Raw genomic sequence first — 15,454 nt, 5'->3', positions numbered from 1 at the left:
TTTGAACACCTAAAATCTTTTATAGCAGCTCTCCATAAAATGAGAGCATCTCTACACTTAGGTTTTGATCAATTCATGAAGACAGCTATAGCTCAGATTTGTGAAAGAGCTCTGAAAGCAGGTCAGGATAACTAAATCACATAACATATGAAAACAGAAATAAGAGTTAACATGTCTTTTCAGAGCTGTGGTTCTATATACACAGAAACACAATTGCTCTTGCAAACAATTCTTTTCATTCACCATATACACACCCTTTATATTCACTGATGACTCGAAATTGATAACAACTCTCTACTTAGTTCATCAGTCTCTATAATTCACCTAAGTCTCTACTTCATGCCATCAAATAGCGCTCACTCATTCAGAACAGACAATCTCGTTACAGTGTGAAATTTATCATAATATTTCTCCTGCTGTGAGTCACTCTGTGTTTCTGAGATGAAAATAATTTTAATTACGAGAATGAAGGACTTGAATGTATATTTATGAAAGAATATTGCAGTATTTATATGTAAGTATATCTACTAAGGACAAGCTTGAGGAAGGGAATATGAAATTGTATTATATATATAATACACACACATATATACATATAATTATGAAGTCAAAATTTTTTCGTAGAGAATATAATACACACATTGTATAATAAGACATAGTCCTAAAATACAGAAGTTATTAAAGAAGATATTTTGACAAGTATTTTCTAGTCTAATGGAAAGAGTACTCAATGACTAGTAATGACATACCTCGACAGTTACAACAGTTCCCCATTTAGTCTAATTCCAACACAATTATCCCTCCACACTTTATAACCATGTACATATGAGGAAACTCTGAGAGTGTACTGGCATTCAGATCTGAGGCATGCTTCTATCTAACTACATGGCAGCAGGGTGTCATGGAAATCGTATAGTGAGCACACAATACATTCTATGATATCCAACAGCTGCTATCTAGTCAAATGTGCTCATATACCCCACGACTACAGGGTGGGTTTTTTATCATTTTTTATTTTAATTTTAAATAGCTTGTTTTACATGTCAATCCCAGTTCCCTCTCCCTCCCCTCTTCCCGCACTCCCCTTCCCCTGCTCCCTCCCACCCTATTGCCAAATCCTTCCACATAGGGGATATCTAGAGTCTGTCATTTTACTCTTGGTAGGGTCAAGGCACTCCCCTAAGAGTCCAGGCTGAGAGAGCATCTCTCTTTGTGCTATAGGCTCATGAAGACAGTTTGTATACCAGGGATAGACACTGATCCACAGCTCAGGGTCCCATAGGTTGCCCAGGCCTTCTCACTGACACTCACATTTGGGGGGTCCAGATCAGTCCCATGCTGGCCTCCCCACTGTGGGTCTGGGGTCCAAGAGCACTCCCCTGTTCAGATCAGCTGTCTCTGCTGGTTTTGCCAGCCCATTCTTTGCCAATTTGCTCATCACTCCTCTCTGTCACTGGGTTCCTTGGGTTCAGTTCAGTGATTAGTTGTGTGTTTGCCTCTGCTTCCATCAGTCACAGGATGAAGGCTCCCGGATGGTTATAGACATCAAGTTTAGGTGGGTTTTTATACATACCAGTGTACTTTACTAAGAATGATCAACTCCAAAGAAAATACCTCCCCCACCCCACACAAAACTTGCCCTCAAGAAAATGGACATAAACAACAGAATTGCTCTGTAGTATCTGTTAAATGGCAGAAGAGTCACCTACATATGAGTGAATCCAGGGAGCATGAGGTTTGGTTATCTCACATAACCAAGAGTAGAGAAATTATTTTCACTCCTTACATTCACTGTTCATTTAAGAAGGCATAGGAGGGGCCAAGCTTAACAGAAATAGGAGGTCTTCCTACAGTGTTGAATGCACCAAAGCTGCCTGATGCCCCTCAGTGAGTGGTTGTCTGATCAGAGGACCACAATGAGAGGTAAACAAGGCTTGAATATTTTCTAGATAAGTTCAGATTCAAAGTCACTCAAAGCCAAGTTGTCACTCGATGGTTAGGATGAAAAGAAACTTCCTTTCAACGTGCCAAACCTGGATATGTTCTCATCATACACTGAGAAGTACAGCAGCCAGATGCATTGGTAATAAAATCAAGAGTGCCTGTACACACCACTTTCCAGGTGAATCCTCATTGTCTATCTGTACAGCCTTGATTTATTCTACCTAAGACAGGGTAATGACTACAAGAGTACTGAGAGTGCACCATACATGTCCATGCCTTCCTAACCAAACTCCTACCTTTTCAGAAAAGATCTCCATTCTAGTCTAGCCTGAAATCTACTCCACAGCAAACAATGACTTTGAACTCATGCTTCTCCTTCTTCAACTTCTCAATAGCAAGGATTAATAGTAGTTAACCCTCCTGGGTACATTTTAAACAGAACTAAGAAACTCTGGGTCCTGGACATGCTAAGCATGCACTGAGGTAACTGGACCTAAACCTCCAGTCCATATTAGCATACTTGCTTCCCTTAAAATACAATAGGCCAAAGTACTGAAAGTGCAGTTGCACTCCATATATAATGCTTTTAGAATGTTACCGAGCCTTATGTGGTTCACTGCTGAACATATGTATCTGAGTGATCATGCTGAAAATATGGGGACCAAACACCAATGAGAAGAAAACTACTGAAGCATAGTGTGTAACATATTTTTAGACGTATAGTCCTACTGGGTGTGGTAGGCAACTCCTGTTATAACAGTAGTCTGTAGGCAGAGGCAGGTGGAATTGTGTGAGTTCCAGGTCAGAAATGTATATACAGAGATAGTCCTGGGAGAGACACGGATACACAGTGAGACCCTGTCTCAAACAAGTAAGCCAGCAAGTAAACGAACAAACAAAAAACACCACAGCAAAACCCAAAACTAAAACTCAGTATTGTCCAGAAAGTCAGACAGCACAGATCAACATCCAGGTGGTGACTGGAGTTCTTAGTGAACACGGTGCCCAAATTGTGTTGCTTTTGGTGCCCATACCAATGTTGTTAAATGCCTTAAAGCTTTTCAGGTTTTACTGGAAGGAACCAACCAAGTCTAGCTCAAATCCAGTTCACAACCATCGAATGTCAATGGAGTGGTTAGCACACAGTCTCTGCCCTGCACCACATTGTGGGCTGTTTTCTTTCCTACTTGCTAACGTCTGCAGGCAGGTGAATTGCACTGTCCCAGCCTTCTGACCACTGTGGCAGAGGAGACAGTCTTGGGGTATTCCCATTGCTTTGATTTATTTCAGCCAGATGTTTGAAATCTGGATACCCTTTCGTGGAGATTATTGTCACCGCGATGGTGTTAAATGCAGTGGCCGTACTGCATGTGTAAAAGACTCTCATCCCATATTCTGAGCCTTGGTTTATTCACTTGTTTAGGAAAACACAAATCAAACTACTACATACGGCTGTGGTGAGCTTTAAACACACTATTTATAGGAAAATTGTGAATACCAATTTTTTTCTTAAGTTAAAAAAGTCTCCCGGAACAGGGACGGAGTCTGGGCAGGGTCCCCCATAGCTGACAAAGTGGCTCAAATCCTGGTTTTTTTTCTCAGCAGTTTCCGTGGGAATTGGGCTAGCAATATATATACCTGTCTAGATAAATTAAGTTAAGACACAGTCTGGCCCACAAAATCTCAAACTAAGAAGGTCAACACAGCATGCAGCAACTTTAGTCAGATGACTATGATTTCTTACTTGAGGATCACTTTTTTTTTAAATCAAACTCCCAACTGTAAATTGATGGATGTGTTTTTTCTTACTCTGGTGCACTAGACACAAGACAAACAGTATTCACACAATTCACATCTAAAACATGTCTTCAGTGACGCCAGAATACATACCAGGTTCGTATTGTGTAGGCTCCTCCTGCAATACACAGGAAAGAAAACAATGTGAGGCTTGAATTATGGTGGGTTCTGTTTGTACAACTTTTTGGCTCACCTGTTTCCCAGGCATATTACAGAAAGGACTGCCAAGCCCTTGGGTGGAAGATTCTGGATTACTATGTCACCTGATACTGACTCAGAATGGCTCAGTATGTCTGATTTGTGACAAAAACCAAAAACAAGCAAACTAATAAAAACTAGTATGTTTGCCACTTTTGCTGACTCGAGGCCATATCTGGCAACCCTGTGTGTTTGGACTCCACTGACGGTTCAGCTAAGCTACATTACACACGACAGAATAATTCACATCTGTTTACTATGATAGTAATCTCTCTTATGGAGCACTCCAATCATGTGCACACATCCCCATGTCTTAAAGTTCTCGGCACCCAGACATCCCCACACTGTCTTCTACCACATATGTCTTTAGGGAACACACCCAAATTCAACCTAAGCCAGAGGCTCTGGAAGTCATACAAGGAGGGGCTCCCCTTACATTAACATTGAAACCCACAAGGAAGATAAGCCCATCAAGTTCTGTGTGAAATTTGCATGCTTTTGTCTAAAGCAGAACATTATTTTCCCAAAGACACACCCCCAGTCATACTTGCTCCTGACATAAGCAAGTGTGAATGTTCTGTCCAGTCACAAATCTGGTATGATTCTGTTTTCCCTTCTTCCTACATATACTATTTCATGCTCATGGTAACCTCATCAAATTTATTTTTCAGTGTGATAGCCACTAAAACATAGGGAATAATCATTAAACTAACTTTTCTCTCTTACATAAAGCAAAGAAACCTTTTACCTCCAACAAGGTGTCTTGACTCTCTTCTTCAGAAGTTGAGGAATATGGAAAAATTTCGGGTTCAATAGGAACAACTAGACGAACAGGAAATAACTGTCAGCTCATGGTACATTATTCAGCCAAGCCATCTCTACTTGGCTTGGATAAAAGTGTCTGTAACCAGCACATGTCATTAGTTAGGTGACTACTGGACTGTCTTCCTGATGGCAAATGTAGGCAAAGATTTTAAAAATATAAAAACAGAGTTATTTTTTCTGCTTTCTAGAGAATGGGAACCCAAAGCAATGTGAGAATCAGTTTCTATATGTAACTACTGAGTGCATGTCTCAGAAACGTTTGTACATTTATTCAGTTGGGAGGGAGCACATCAGAGGACAATGTTTGGTGTCTAGTTCTCTCCTTTCAGTATGTGGGTTCTGGAGTTAGAATCAGAACACCAGGTCTGGTGATAAGCACTAATAACTACTGAACCATCTCCCTCTGTCAAGTCAAATAAATCTCACAATTAAATTACACATCACCATCAACTTCTGAGATCATTTTGAACCCTAGAAGAACTGACAATCATTCAGCATATCTCACAAGCATATTTCAACCTCCACCAACTGATACATTCTGCTTCTGCCTTCATCATAAAGAACATACAGTTTTAGCTTTGGTATCAAACATTTTACTGGGGAAGTGAGTTTAGTATAAGCCATATATATGATGTAACTGTATTTATCTATTCGCACTTTGACATAGAACAAGAATTTATTAAAGAGTGGAAAACAGTAATAATCATAAGCATGCTGTGTCTTGTTTCTCCTTCTAGTGTTTATTATTCTGTAAAGTTTTGTATTCATGTGTTTTGTGGGATCCAATTTAAAACCAGCAGTGACAAGGGAAAATGAGTTTCCGGATCCCTTTGACCACTCAAGTCCTTTAACGTAGCTCTACATGAGAGTTGCTTCAGGGGTGATGGATACTCTTAACCTATGTATCACTCTTTCTGGGTGTGTAGGTCAAATGTCTCTGCACTTCTAAGAGACACATTTGTATTGCTGTTAGACAAAGACCACATTCGTATTGGCATTAGATACCAATTAAAGATCTCTTTAGGCCAGGTGTGAAGGTGAATGTCCCAAATCTAAGAATCTGTGAGACTGGAACTTCCTTAGCATGATTCGTTTGAAATGTGGCACTGATGTAGCAATACCTGTCCTGGGCTAAGTGACCATGCATGGACTCTATGTCATAAAGTATGTAATGCTTAGGATTCTATAGACTTGCAGATATCCTGACATGTACACAACGATAGGACTTCTTGTTTGGTGAGTAAGGCAACATTTTAGAGACTCAGGATAGTGGGCAATATGTCTGGGCTCACATCGAGGCTTTTCCATCTAAGACCACATTCACCATTGTCTGTGTGTGTGTGTGTGTGTGTGTGTGTGTGTGTGTGTGTGTGTGTGTGTGTGTTAGTTATTCCACCCTGGAAATTCACATAGTCAATAAACAAAAACATGTATCTGGGCTGTTGTTAAGTGATTCAATGAAAGTAATCTAAGCACTGTCAACACTCAGAAAGGTTAGTAATTTTAAACTGTCCTGCTATCTACAGCCCCAAATTTTAAATGCCTAGGTCACTCTTCTTCTAATGATATATGATTGCTTTTCCTAAGAGCCTACATTTCAAACTTGACAACCTCCATTAAAAAGAAGTAAAGATTTTAAAATGATGCCTATGTTGTCCTAAGTATATAATCCATTTACATGCCTAAAAAAAAAAGACAAACATTGTTTTCCAGACTATTCTAGCTGCTTTACCATGGACAGTGAACAGTGAATCCCTGTTTAATGAAATGAACCCTAGATTCTTTGACAGATCAAAACTTCTAGTATTATAAGACCATTGAAAACCTAAAATCCTGCCCTATATGAAATGACAGAGTATACACACCCCCATGGAGGGCCTCACCCTCCCTGGGGAAATGATGGCATAATGGGGGTGGGGTTGCCGGGAGGGCAACGGAGGAGGGGACGTAAAGGGAGAGGGCCCTGGAACTGACTTGTGAAGCAACCTTGTTTCTCATCTAAATTTCTACTGAAAAATTAAAAAAAGAAATTAAAGACTTCCTGGAATTCAATGAGAATGAAGACACAATATACACAAACTTATAGGACACTTTGAAAGCAGTTCTGAGAGGAAAGTTCATAGCACTAAGTGCCCAAGTGAAGAAACTGGAGAAGAGTCACACTAGAGAATTAATAGCATAGCTAAAAACTCTAGGAGAAAAGAAGCAAACCCACCCAGAAGGAGAAGATGCCAGGAAATAATCAAATTGAAGGCTGAAATCAATAAAGTAGAAACCAGGAAAACATAGCAAAGAATGAATGAAACAAAGAGTTGGTTCTTTGAGAAAATCAGCAAGATAGACAACCCTTTATCCAAACTAACCAAAGGCAGAGAAAAAAAAAGAAAACCTAAAATCTTTTATAGCAGCTCTCCATAAAATGAGGGCATCTCTACATTTAGTTTTGATCAATTCATGAAGACAGCTATAGCTCAGCTTTCTGAAAGAGCTCTGAAAGCAGGTCAGGATAACTAAATCACATAACGTATGAAAACAGAAATAAGAGTTAACATGTCTTTTCAGAGCTGTGGTTCTATATACACAGAAACACAATTGCTCTTGCAAACAATTCTTTTCGTTCACCATATACACACCCTTTATATTTACTGATGACTCGAAATTGATATCAACTCTCTACTTAGTTCATCAGTCTCTATAATTCACCTCAGTCTCTACTTCATGAGCTCAAATAGCGATCACTCATTCAGGACAAAACAATCTCGTTACAGTGTGAAATTTATCATAATATTTCTCCTGCTGTGGGTCACTCTGTGTTTCTGAGATGAATAATTTCAATACAGAGAACCAAGTACTTACATGTATATTTATGAAAGAATATTGCAGTATTTATATATAGGTATATCTACTAAGGACAAACTTGAGGGAGTGAATATGAAATTGTATAATATATATAATACACACACATATATACATTAAATTATAAAGTCAATTTTTTCATAGAGAATATAATACACACATTATATAAGACATAGTCCTAAAATACAGAAGTTATTAAAGAAGATATTTTGACAAATATTAGCTAGTCTAATTGAAGGAGTACTCAATGACTAGTAATGACATACCTCGACAATTACAACAGTTCCCCATTTAGTCTAATTCCAACACAATTATAACTCTAACTCCACACTTTATAACCATGTACACATGAGGAAACTCTCTGAGTGTACTGACATTCAGACCTGAGGCATGACTATATCTAAGCACATATCAGCAGGGTGTCATAGAAGTCCCATAGTGAACTCATAATACAATACATTCTATGATATCCAACAGCTGCTATCTAGTCAAATATGCTCATATACCCCAAGACTACAGGTTGGGTTTTTATAAATGCCAGCGTACTTTACTAAGAACCATCAACTCTAAAGTAAATACCTCCTCCGCCCCACACAAACCTTGCCCTCACAAAAATGGACATAAACAACAGAATTGCTCTGTAGTATCTGTTAAATGGCAGAAGAGTCAGCTACATATGAGTGAATCCAGGGAGCATGAGGTTTGGTTATCTCACATAACCAAGGATAGAGAAAGTATTTATTTTCACTCCTTACATTCATTCACTGTTCATTTAAGAAGTCTTAGGAGGGGCCAAGATTAACAGAAATATGAGGTCTTCCTCCAGTGTTTTATGCATCAAACCTGAATGTAGCCTCTCAGTGAGTGGTTCTTGGATCAGAGGACCACATTAAGAGGTAAACAAGGCTTGAATATTTTCTGGAAAAGTTCAGGTTCAAAATCACTCAAAGCCAAGTTGTCATTCAATGGTTAGGATGAAAAGAAACTTTTGCTCAACGTGCCAAACCTGGATATGATCTCACTGTACACTGACAAGAACAGCAGCCAGATGCATTGGTAATGGAATAAAAAGTGTGTGTACACATCACTTTCCAGGTGAATCCTCATTGTCTATCTGTACAGCCTTGATTAATTCTACCTAAGACAGGGTAATGACTACACCATACATGGCCATGCCTTCCTCACCAAACTCCTACCTTCTCTACACTGTTATGTTTTTGCTTTTCAGAAAAGATCTCTGTAGTTTTTTTTTCAATTCTCGCTCTATGGGGAACCACCACCCAGATCCCAAATAAGGACTTATTCTTACTTATAAATGCAAAGCCTTTATTTGTGGAGTTTCAAGACAGGGTTTCTCTGCCTTGCTCTGGAGGCTGTCCTGTAACTTGCTCTGTAGACCAGGCTGGACTCAGCCTCCCCAGTACTGGGATTAAAGGCATGTGCTACAAATGCCTGCATGAAGCTGGGCAGTGGTGGTCCACGCTTTTAATCCTAGCACTCGGGAGGCAGAGGCAGGCGGATCTCTGTGAGTTCGAGGCCAGGTTGGACCAACAGCCTCCAAAACAATACAGAGAAACCCTGTCTCGTAAAACCAAACCAAAACAAAACAAATGCCTGCATCAATGCCCAGCCTTATCTTGGCTTCTAGCCAGCTTTTCTTAACTTTTATACCATGTACCTTTTGCATCTGTACTTTTATTCTTTCTATTCTATATACCTTCTTTTCCTTATTACTCCATGGCACGCTGTGTAGTTGGTTGACTGACCCATGGGTTTCATCTGTCCTCCTATTCTTGACCCTTGATCTCTCTTCCCAGATTTCTCCTCCAATTTATTCTTTCTACCTGACAGCCCCAGTTATTCTTTCTGTTGCATAATTATTGGCCATTCATCTCTTTATTTGTCCAATAAGGTGATTTAGAAAAGCAAAGCGACACAATTTTGCATCATTAAACAAATATTCCAGAGAATAACCAAGTGTAACACAACCCATACTTATGGGGAAGTGCTGTGTATATGTCACTAAAGCACTGTTGGCCAATAGAGAATCAAGATAGGTGGGACTAGGAGTCAAGGAGGACTCTGAGAAAGAGAGACAAAGGAAACATCATGTAGCCTCCATAGAAGTAAGAGGTCCAGACCCTTTCTCCAGTAAGAGAAATACTTAGATGAGTTAAATACTTAAGTGAGAGATAGCCAGTAAGAAACAAGCAAATGGCCAACAGCTTCATAATTAATATAACCTCCTGTGTGTTCATTTGGGATTGATGCAGCTCTGAAACCAGGCTGGAGGGAAGGCTGCCCTGTACATGAAACTAATATCCTAAGCAAATCAGGTCTTTGGCATTTCCTTCAATCTGCAAAGATAGCCTCACTATCTAGGGGTGTGTCAATACCATGGCAACTTCCTACCAATCCAAATCCATGCTCTGTCTCTCTCTCTGTCTCTCTGTCTCTCTTTCTTTCTCTCTCAGAAACACACACACACACCCACACACACACACAAAACACCACAAATTCCGAAATCAAAATATACATACTCATCAAATGAAAAATCTTCTAAGAGGACTCTACAATTCTAAACATTTATGCACCAAACACAAAGGCACCCATATTCATAAAAGTACTACAGCTAAAATCAGTGATCCTCACACAGCAAGTGTGACTTCAATATACTTTATTCAACACACAAGTTGTTTAGACAAAACCCAATAAGAGACATGCTGGTTTTAAATAATACCCTCAACTACATGTACCTTGTAGATAACTAAGTAATATTTCAATCAGATATACAAGAATATATTTTCTTCTAAGCAGTTCATGGAACTTTCTCCAAAATTGACCATATAACTGCATATGAAGTCTCAACAGATACAAAAGAACTGAAATAGTACTCTGTATCTTATCTGAGCACCATGGATCAAACCTAGATAACAACAACAGCAGAAACAGAAAGTGTACAAAAACATGGAAACTGAACAACTAACTACTAATGAAAATGGAGCCAAGACAGAAATGAAGAAGGAAATCATCAAAACTTTTTTATTTTTGAGTCAATTTCTCTGTGGCTTTGGAGGCTGTCCTGGAAATAGCTCTTGTAGACCAGGCTGGTCTCAAACTCACAGAGACCCGCCTGCCTCTGATTCCTGCGTGCTGGGACTAAAGGCATGTGCCACCACTGCTCGGTTGGAAATTAAAACTTTTTAGAATTGAATGAAGAAGGAAAACTCCAACCCAAGGAAGTTAACTAAACTCACACAAACATAGGCAATAGATAATCCCACTTTACTAACAGCCAAAATAAAAAGGGGGGAAATCCACATACAGAACCACCACCACCACCACCAAATCCAAAACAAATAAGAATTAACAATCAAGGGTCATTAATATCCCTCAATGTTAGTGGTCTTAACTTTCCTATAAAAAGTCACAGGCTACCAGAATGGATACGAAGACAGAATCCATACTTCTGCTGCATACAAGAAACACACCTCACCTTCAAAGACAGATGTTACATCAGAGTTAAGGGTTGGGAAAAGATTTTCCAATCAAATGGACCCAAGAAACAAACACGTGCAGCAATCTTAATATCTAACAAATTAGACTTCAACCTAAAATCAATCATAATATGAGATAGGGACATTCCATATTCATCACAGGAAAAATCCATCAAGTCTCGATTCTGAACATCTATGCCCCAAATAGAAAGGCATCCACCTTCATAAAAGAAACATTACTAAAACTCAAATCACACATAAAACTTCACACACTTATAGTGGGAGACTTTAACACCTCACTCTCACCACTAGAAAGGACCTACAGACAGAAACTTAAAAAAAAAAACAAAGGAACAAATAGAAGTTATGGCCCAAATGGGTTTAACAGACATCTATAGAGCATTCCATCCAAACACAAAAGAATATGCCTTCTTCTCAGCGCCACATGGAACCTTCTCTAAAATCGACCACATACTTGGCAACATAGCAAACCTCAACAGATACAAAAAATTGGAATAACCACCGGTATTTTATTGAACCACCATGCTTTAATGGTAGAATTCAACAACAATAAAAATTGCAGAAACCCTGCAAATTCATGGAAATGTAATAGCAAGAACCAGGAAGCAACCTAGATGCCCCTCAACTGAAGAGTGGATAGAGAAAATGTGGTACATTTACACAATGGAGTATTACTCAGCAGAAAAAAACAGTGGAATCTTGAAATTCACAGGGAAATGGATAGCACTGGAAGAAACCATCCTGAGTGAGGTAACCCAGTCGCAAAAAGACAAACATGATATGTACTCACTCATATATGGATTTTAGATATGGATCAGGATAGTGCCAGTCTGCACTTCCACAGATAGAGAGTCTGGGAAACAGGAAAGAACCTAAAAGATATGCATATATGCATAGTACCCAAGAGAAGAGGATGGAGACAAGATCCTCTGAATGGATGGGGAACACGGCGAGGGGTGGGGGGGAGTGGGACCTGGGAAGAATAGAAGGTGTAAAGAGGAAGGGAGTTGGTCATGGGGGAACAGGAAGTTGAGGGAGTGGGGGTAGAATAGGGGGAAGAGGGAATCATAGGATCGAAGACAGATCAGGCACCAGAGTGACATCAGGTATAACATCAATTGGCAAGCTAAGCAATAGTGGAAGGACCACCTCGAATGCCCATTCCTGATAATGAACTTGATGTCTATAACCATCCGGGAGCCTTCATCCTGTGACTGATGGAAGCAGAGGCAAACACACAACTAATCACTGAACTGAACCCAAGGAACCCAGTGACAGAGAGGAGTGATGAGAAAATTGGCAAAGAATGGGCTGGCAAAACCAGCAGAGACAGCTGATCTGAACAGGGGAGTGCTCTTGGACCCCAGACCCACAGTGGGGAGGCCAGCATGGGACTGATCTGGACCCCCCCAAATGTGAGTGTCAGTGAGAAGGCCTGGGCAACCTATGGGGCCCTGAGCTGTGGATCAGTGTCTATCCCTGGTATACAAACTGTCTTCATGTGCCTATAGCACAAAGAGAGATGCTCTCTCAGCCTGGACTCTTAGGGGAGTGCCTTGACCCTACCAAGAGTAAAATGACAGACTCTAGATATCCCCTATGTGGAAGGATTTGGCAATAGGGTGGGAGGGAGGGGGGAAGGGGAGTGCGGGAGGAGGGGAGGGAGAGGGAACTGGGATTGACATGTAAAACAAGCTATTTAAAATTAAAATAAAAAATGATAAAAAAAAACAAATTTAAGAACACATGAAAAAGATTACCCATCATGATCAAGCTAGCATTATTCTAGAGATGCAGTGATGGTTCAGCCTGTATAAGTCAATCAATGTAAGCAACCGCATGAACAAACTAAAAGCTCAAACCACATGATCACTTTATTAGATACAGAAAAGACCCTTGACAAAATCCAACACTCCTTCATGAAGAGTTAGGATACAAAAGACACACATCAACATAACTAAGTGACTTACAGAAAGCCCACAGCCAACAACAACCTAAATGCAGAGAAACCCAAAGTATTTCCACCAAAATCAAGAACAGGCCAAAGATGACCACTTTCTCCATACCTATTCAATATATTACTTGAAGTCTTAGCTACAACAAAAAGACAATTGAAAGATACCAAAGAAATATGAATAAGAAAAGAATCAAAGTATCTTTATTTGCAGATAATATGATTGTATATATAAATTACCATAAAACCCCACCAGGAAACTTCTATAGCTGATAAACAGGTTAGGAAAAGTAGCAGGATTAAAAATTAACAAATACATACATTAGTATCCTTCCTATATGCTAATTTCAAACAGACTGAGAAGGAAATCAGGAAAGCAACACCTTTCACAGTAGCCTCAAAAAAACAAAAACAAAAACAAGCAAAAATAAAAAAGACAACCCTTGGAATAACTCTAACCAAGCAAGTGAGAGACTTATGTAATAGAGAATTTAAGACATTGAAGAAGCACATTGAAGAAGACATTGAATAATAGAAAGATCTCCCATGTTCAAGGAACAGTAGGATTAATATTATAAAAATGTCCATTCTGCCAAATGCAATCCACAGATTCAGTGCAAGTCTCCCAAAAATTCCAATACTATTCTTTGCAGAAATTGAAAACGTAACTTTCAGCTTCACATGGAAACACACACTCATACACACACAAATCTCAGGATAGCTAACACCATCCTGAATGATAAAAGAACTGCTGGAGATATCACCATCCCTGACCTCACATTGTACTTCCCAGTATGGTACTGGCACAAAAACTGAAATGTTGGTCAATGGAATTTAATTGAGGACCCAGAAAGAAGTACACACCCATGGGGACCTGATTTTTGATAAAGAAACCATAAATACACAATTGAAAATACAAAGCATCTCCAACAAATGTGGTTGGCTAAACTGAATAATTATGTGTAGAATTGAAATAGATCCATACTTAAGACCTTGAACAAAACTCAATCCCAAATGGAGTGAAGACCTCAGGATAAGGCCACATACACTGAATCTAATGGAAGTAAAAGTGAACCCACTGGCACAATGAAATACTTTCTGAGCAGAACAATAGTGGCACAGGCACTAAAAACCCATCATTAATAATTGGGACCTCATGAAACTGAAAAGTTTCTGTATGGCAAAGGGTGCCATCATTGAGAGAAAGCATTAGGCTGTAGGTTGGAAAAAAGATCTTTATCAATTATGTATCTTATGGTGGCTTAGTTTCTAAAACCCATAAAGAACTAAAACAACTGAGATTCAAGAAAATAACCCAATTGAAAATGGGGTACAGAACTAAGCAGAGAGTTCTCAAGAGATGAAGCCCAAATGGCTGAGAAGTATTTAAAGAAACACTGAACACCCTTAGCCATCAGGGAAATGCAAATTAAAACTACTTTGAGATTTCACCTTATACCAGTCAGAATGAACAAGATCATTGATAAAACAAATGACACCTCATGCTGGCAAGGGTGTGGTGATAGGAGTGTAAATTTATAAAGTCACTATGTCAATCAGTATGGTGGTTCCTCAGGAAACTGGGAATACATCTACTTCAAGATCAGATCCAAACATACCACTCTTGGGCATCTACCCAAATGACTCTACATCCTCTTATAGAGACACTTGCTCATCCATGTTCATTGCTGTTCTAAAGATCAGAAACTAGAAACAGTTTAGAAGTCCATGAGGGGATCCTGAAAATGTGCAACATTTACACAATGGAATTTTTTATTTATTTAAATTAGAAACAAGCTTGCTTTTCATGTCAATCCCAGCTCCCTCTCCTCTTCTCCCGGCCCCCACTAGCAACCCCAGTCCCCGCCCAATCCCCACTCCATTCCCCAGGGAGGGTGAATCCCTCCATGGGGGATCTCCAGAGCCTGTCATTTCATTCAGGGCAGGGCCTAGGCCATCCCCCAAGAGTCCAGGCTGAGAGAGCATCCCTCATTGTGGGATGGGCACCTAAAGTCCATTTGTATGCCCCATAGATTGCATAGACCTCATCACTGACACCCACGTCCAGGGGGTCTGGATCAGTCCCATGCTGGCCTCCCAGCCATCAGTCTGGGGTCTAAGAGCTCCCCCTTGTTCAGGTCAGCTGTGTCTGTGGGATTCACCAGCCCAGTCTTGACCCCTTTTCTCACCACTCCTCTCTCGCTGTCACTGGATTCTAGAAGTTCAGTAAAGTGTTTATCTGTGGGTATCTGCCTCTGCTTCCATCAGTCACTGGATGGAGCTTCTAGGATGACACATAAGGTAGTCATCAAACTCATTATCAGGGAGGGGCATTTAAGGTAGTCTCTCCACTATTGCTTAG

At 39.8% G+C, this 15,454-nt stretch overlaps 1 protein-coding gene across 1 annotated transcript in view; it reads right to left on the bottom strand.

Annotated features, from left to right (window-relative positions):
* Positions 1-15,454, bottom strand: part of LOC121137579 — a 55,015-nt gene that overhangs the window by 14,983 nt on the left and 24,578 nt on the right. Inside the window, exons 4-5 of the mRNA XM_040740153.1 lie at positions 4,688-4,761; positions 3,835-3,859 (exon numbers count right to left, since the gene is read on the bottom strand). Of these exons, the coding sequence (XP_040596087.1) occupies positions 3,835-3,859; positions 4,688-4,761 (99 nt within the window). The remainder of the gene's footprint in view (positions 1-3,834; positions 3,860-4,687; positions 4,762-15,454) is intronic.

Source organism: Mesocricetus auratus, unplaced genomic scaffold, assembly GCF_017639785.1.
Source record: "Mesocricetus auratus isolate SY011 unplaced genomic scaffold, BCM_Maur_2.0 Super-Scaffold_100691, whole genome shotgun sequence".
Classification (NCBI taxonomy): domain Eukaryota; kingdom Metazoa; phylum Chordata; class Mammalia; order Rodentia; family Cricetidae; genus Mesocricetus; species Mesocricetus auratus.
The sequence above is the reverse complement of the archived record's forward strand: the minus strand, read 5'-3'. Positions and strand labels throughout refer to the sequence as shown.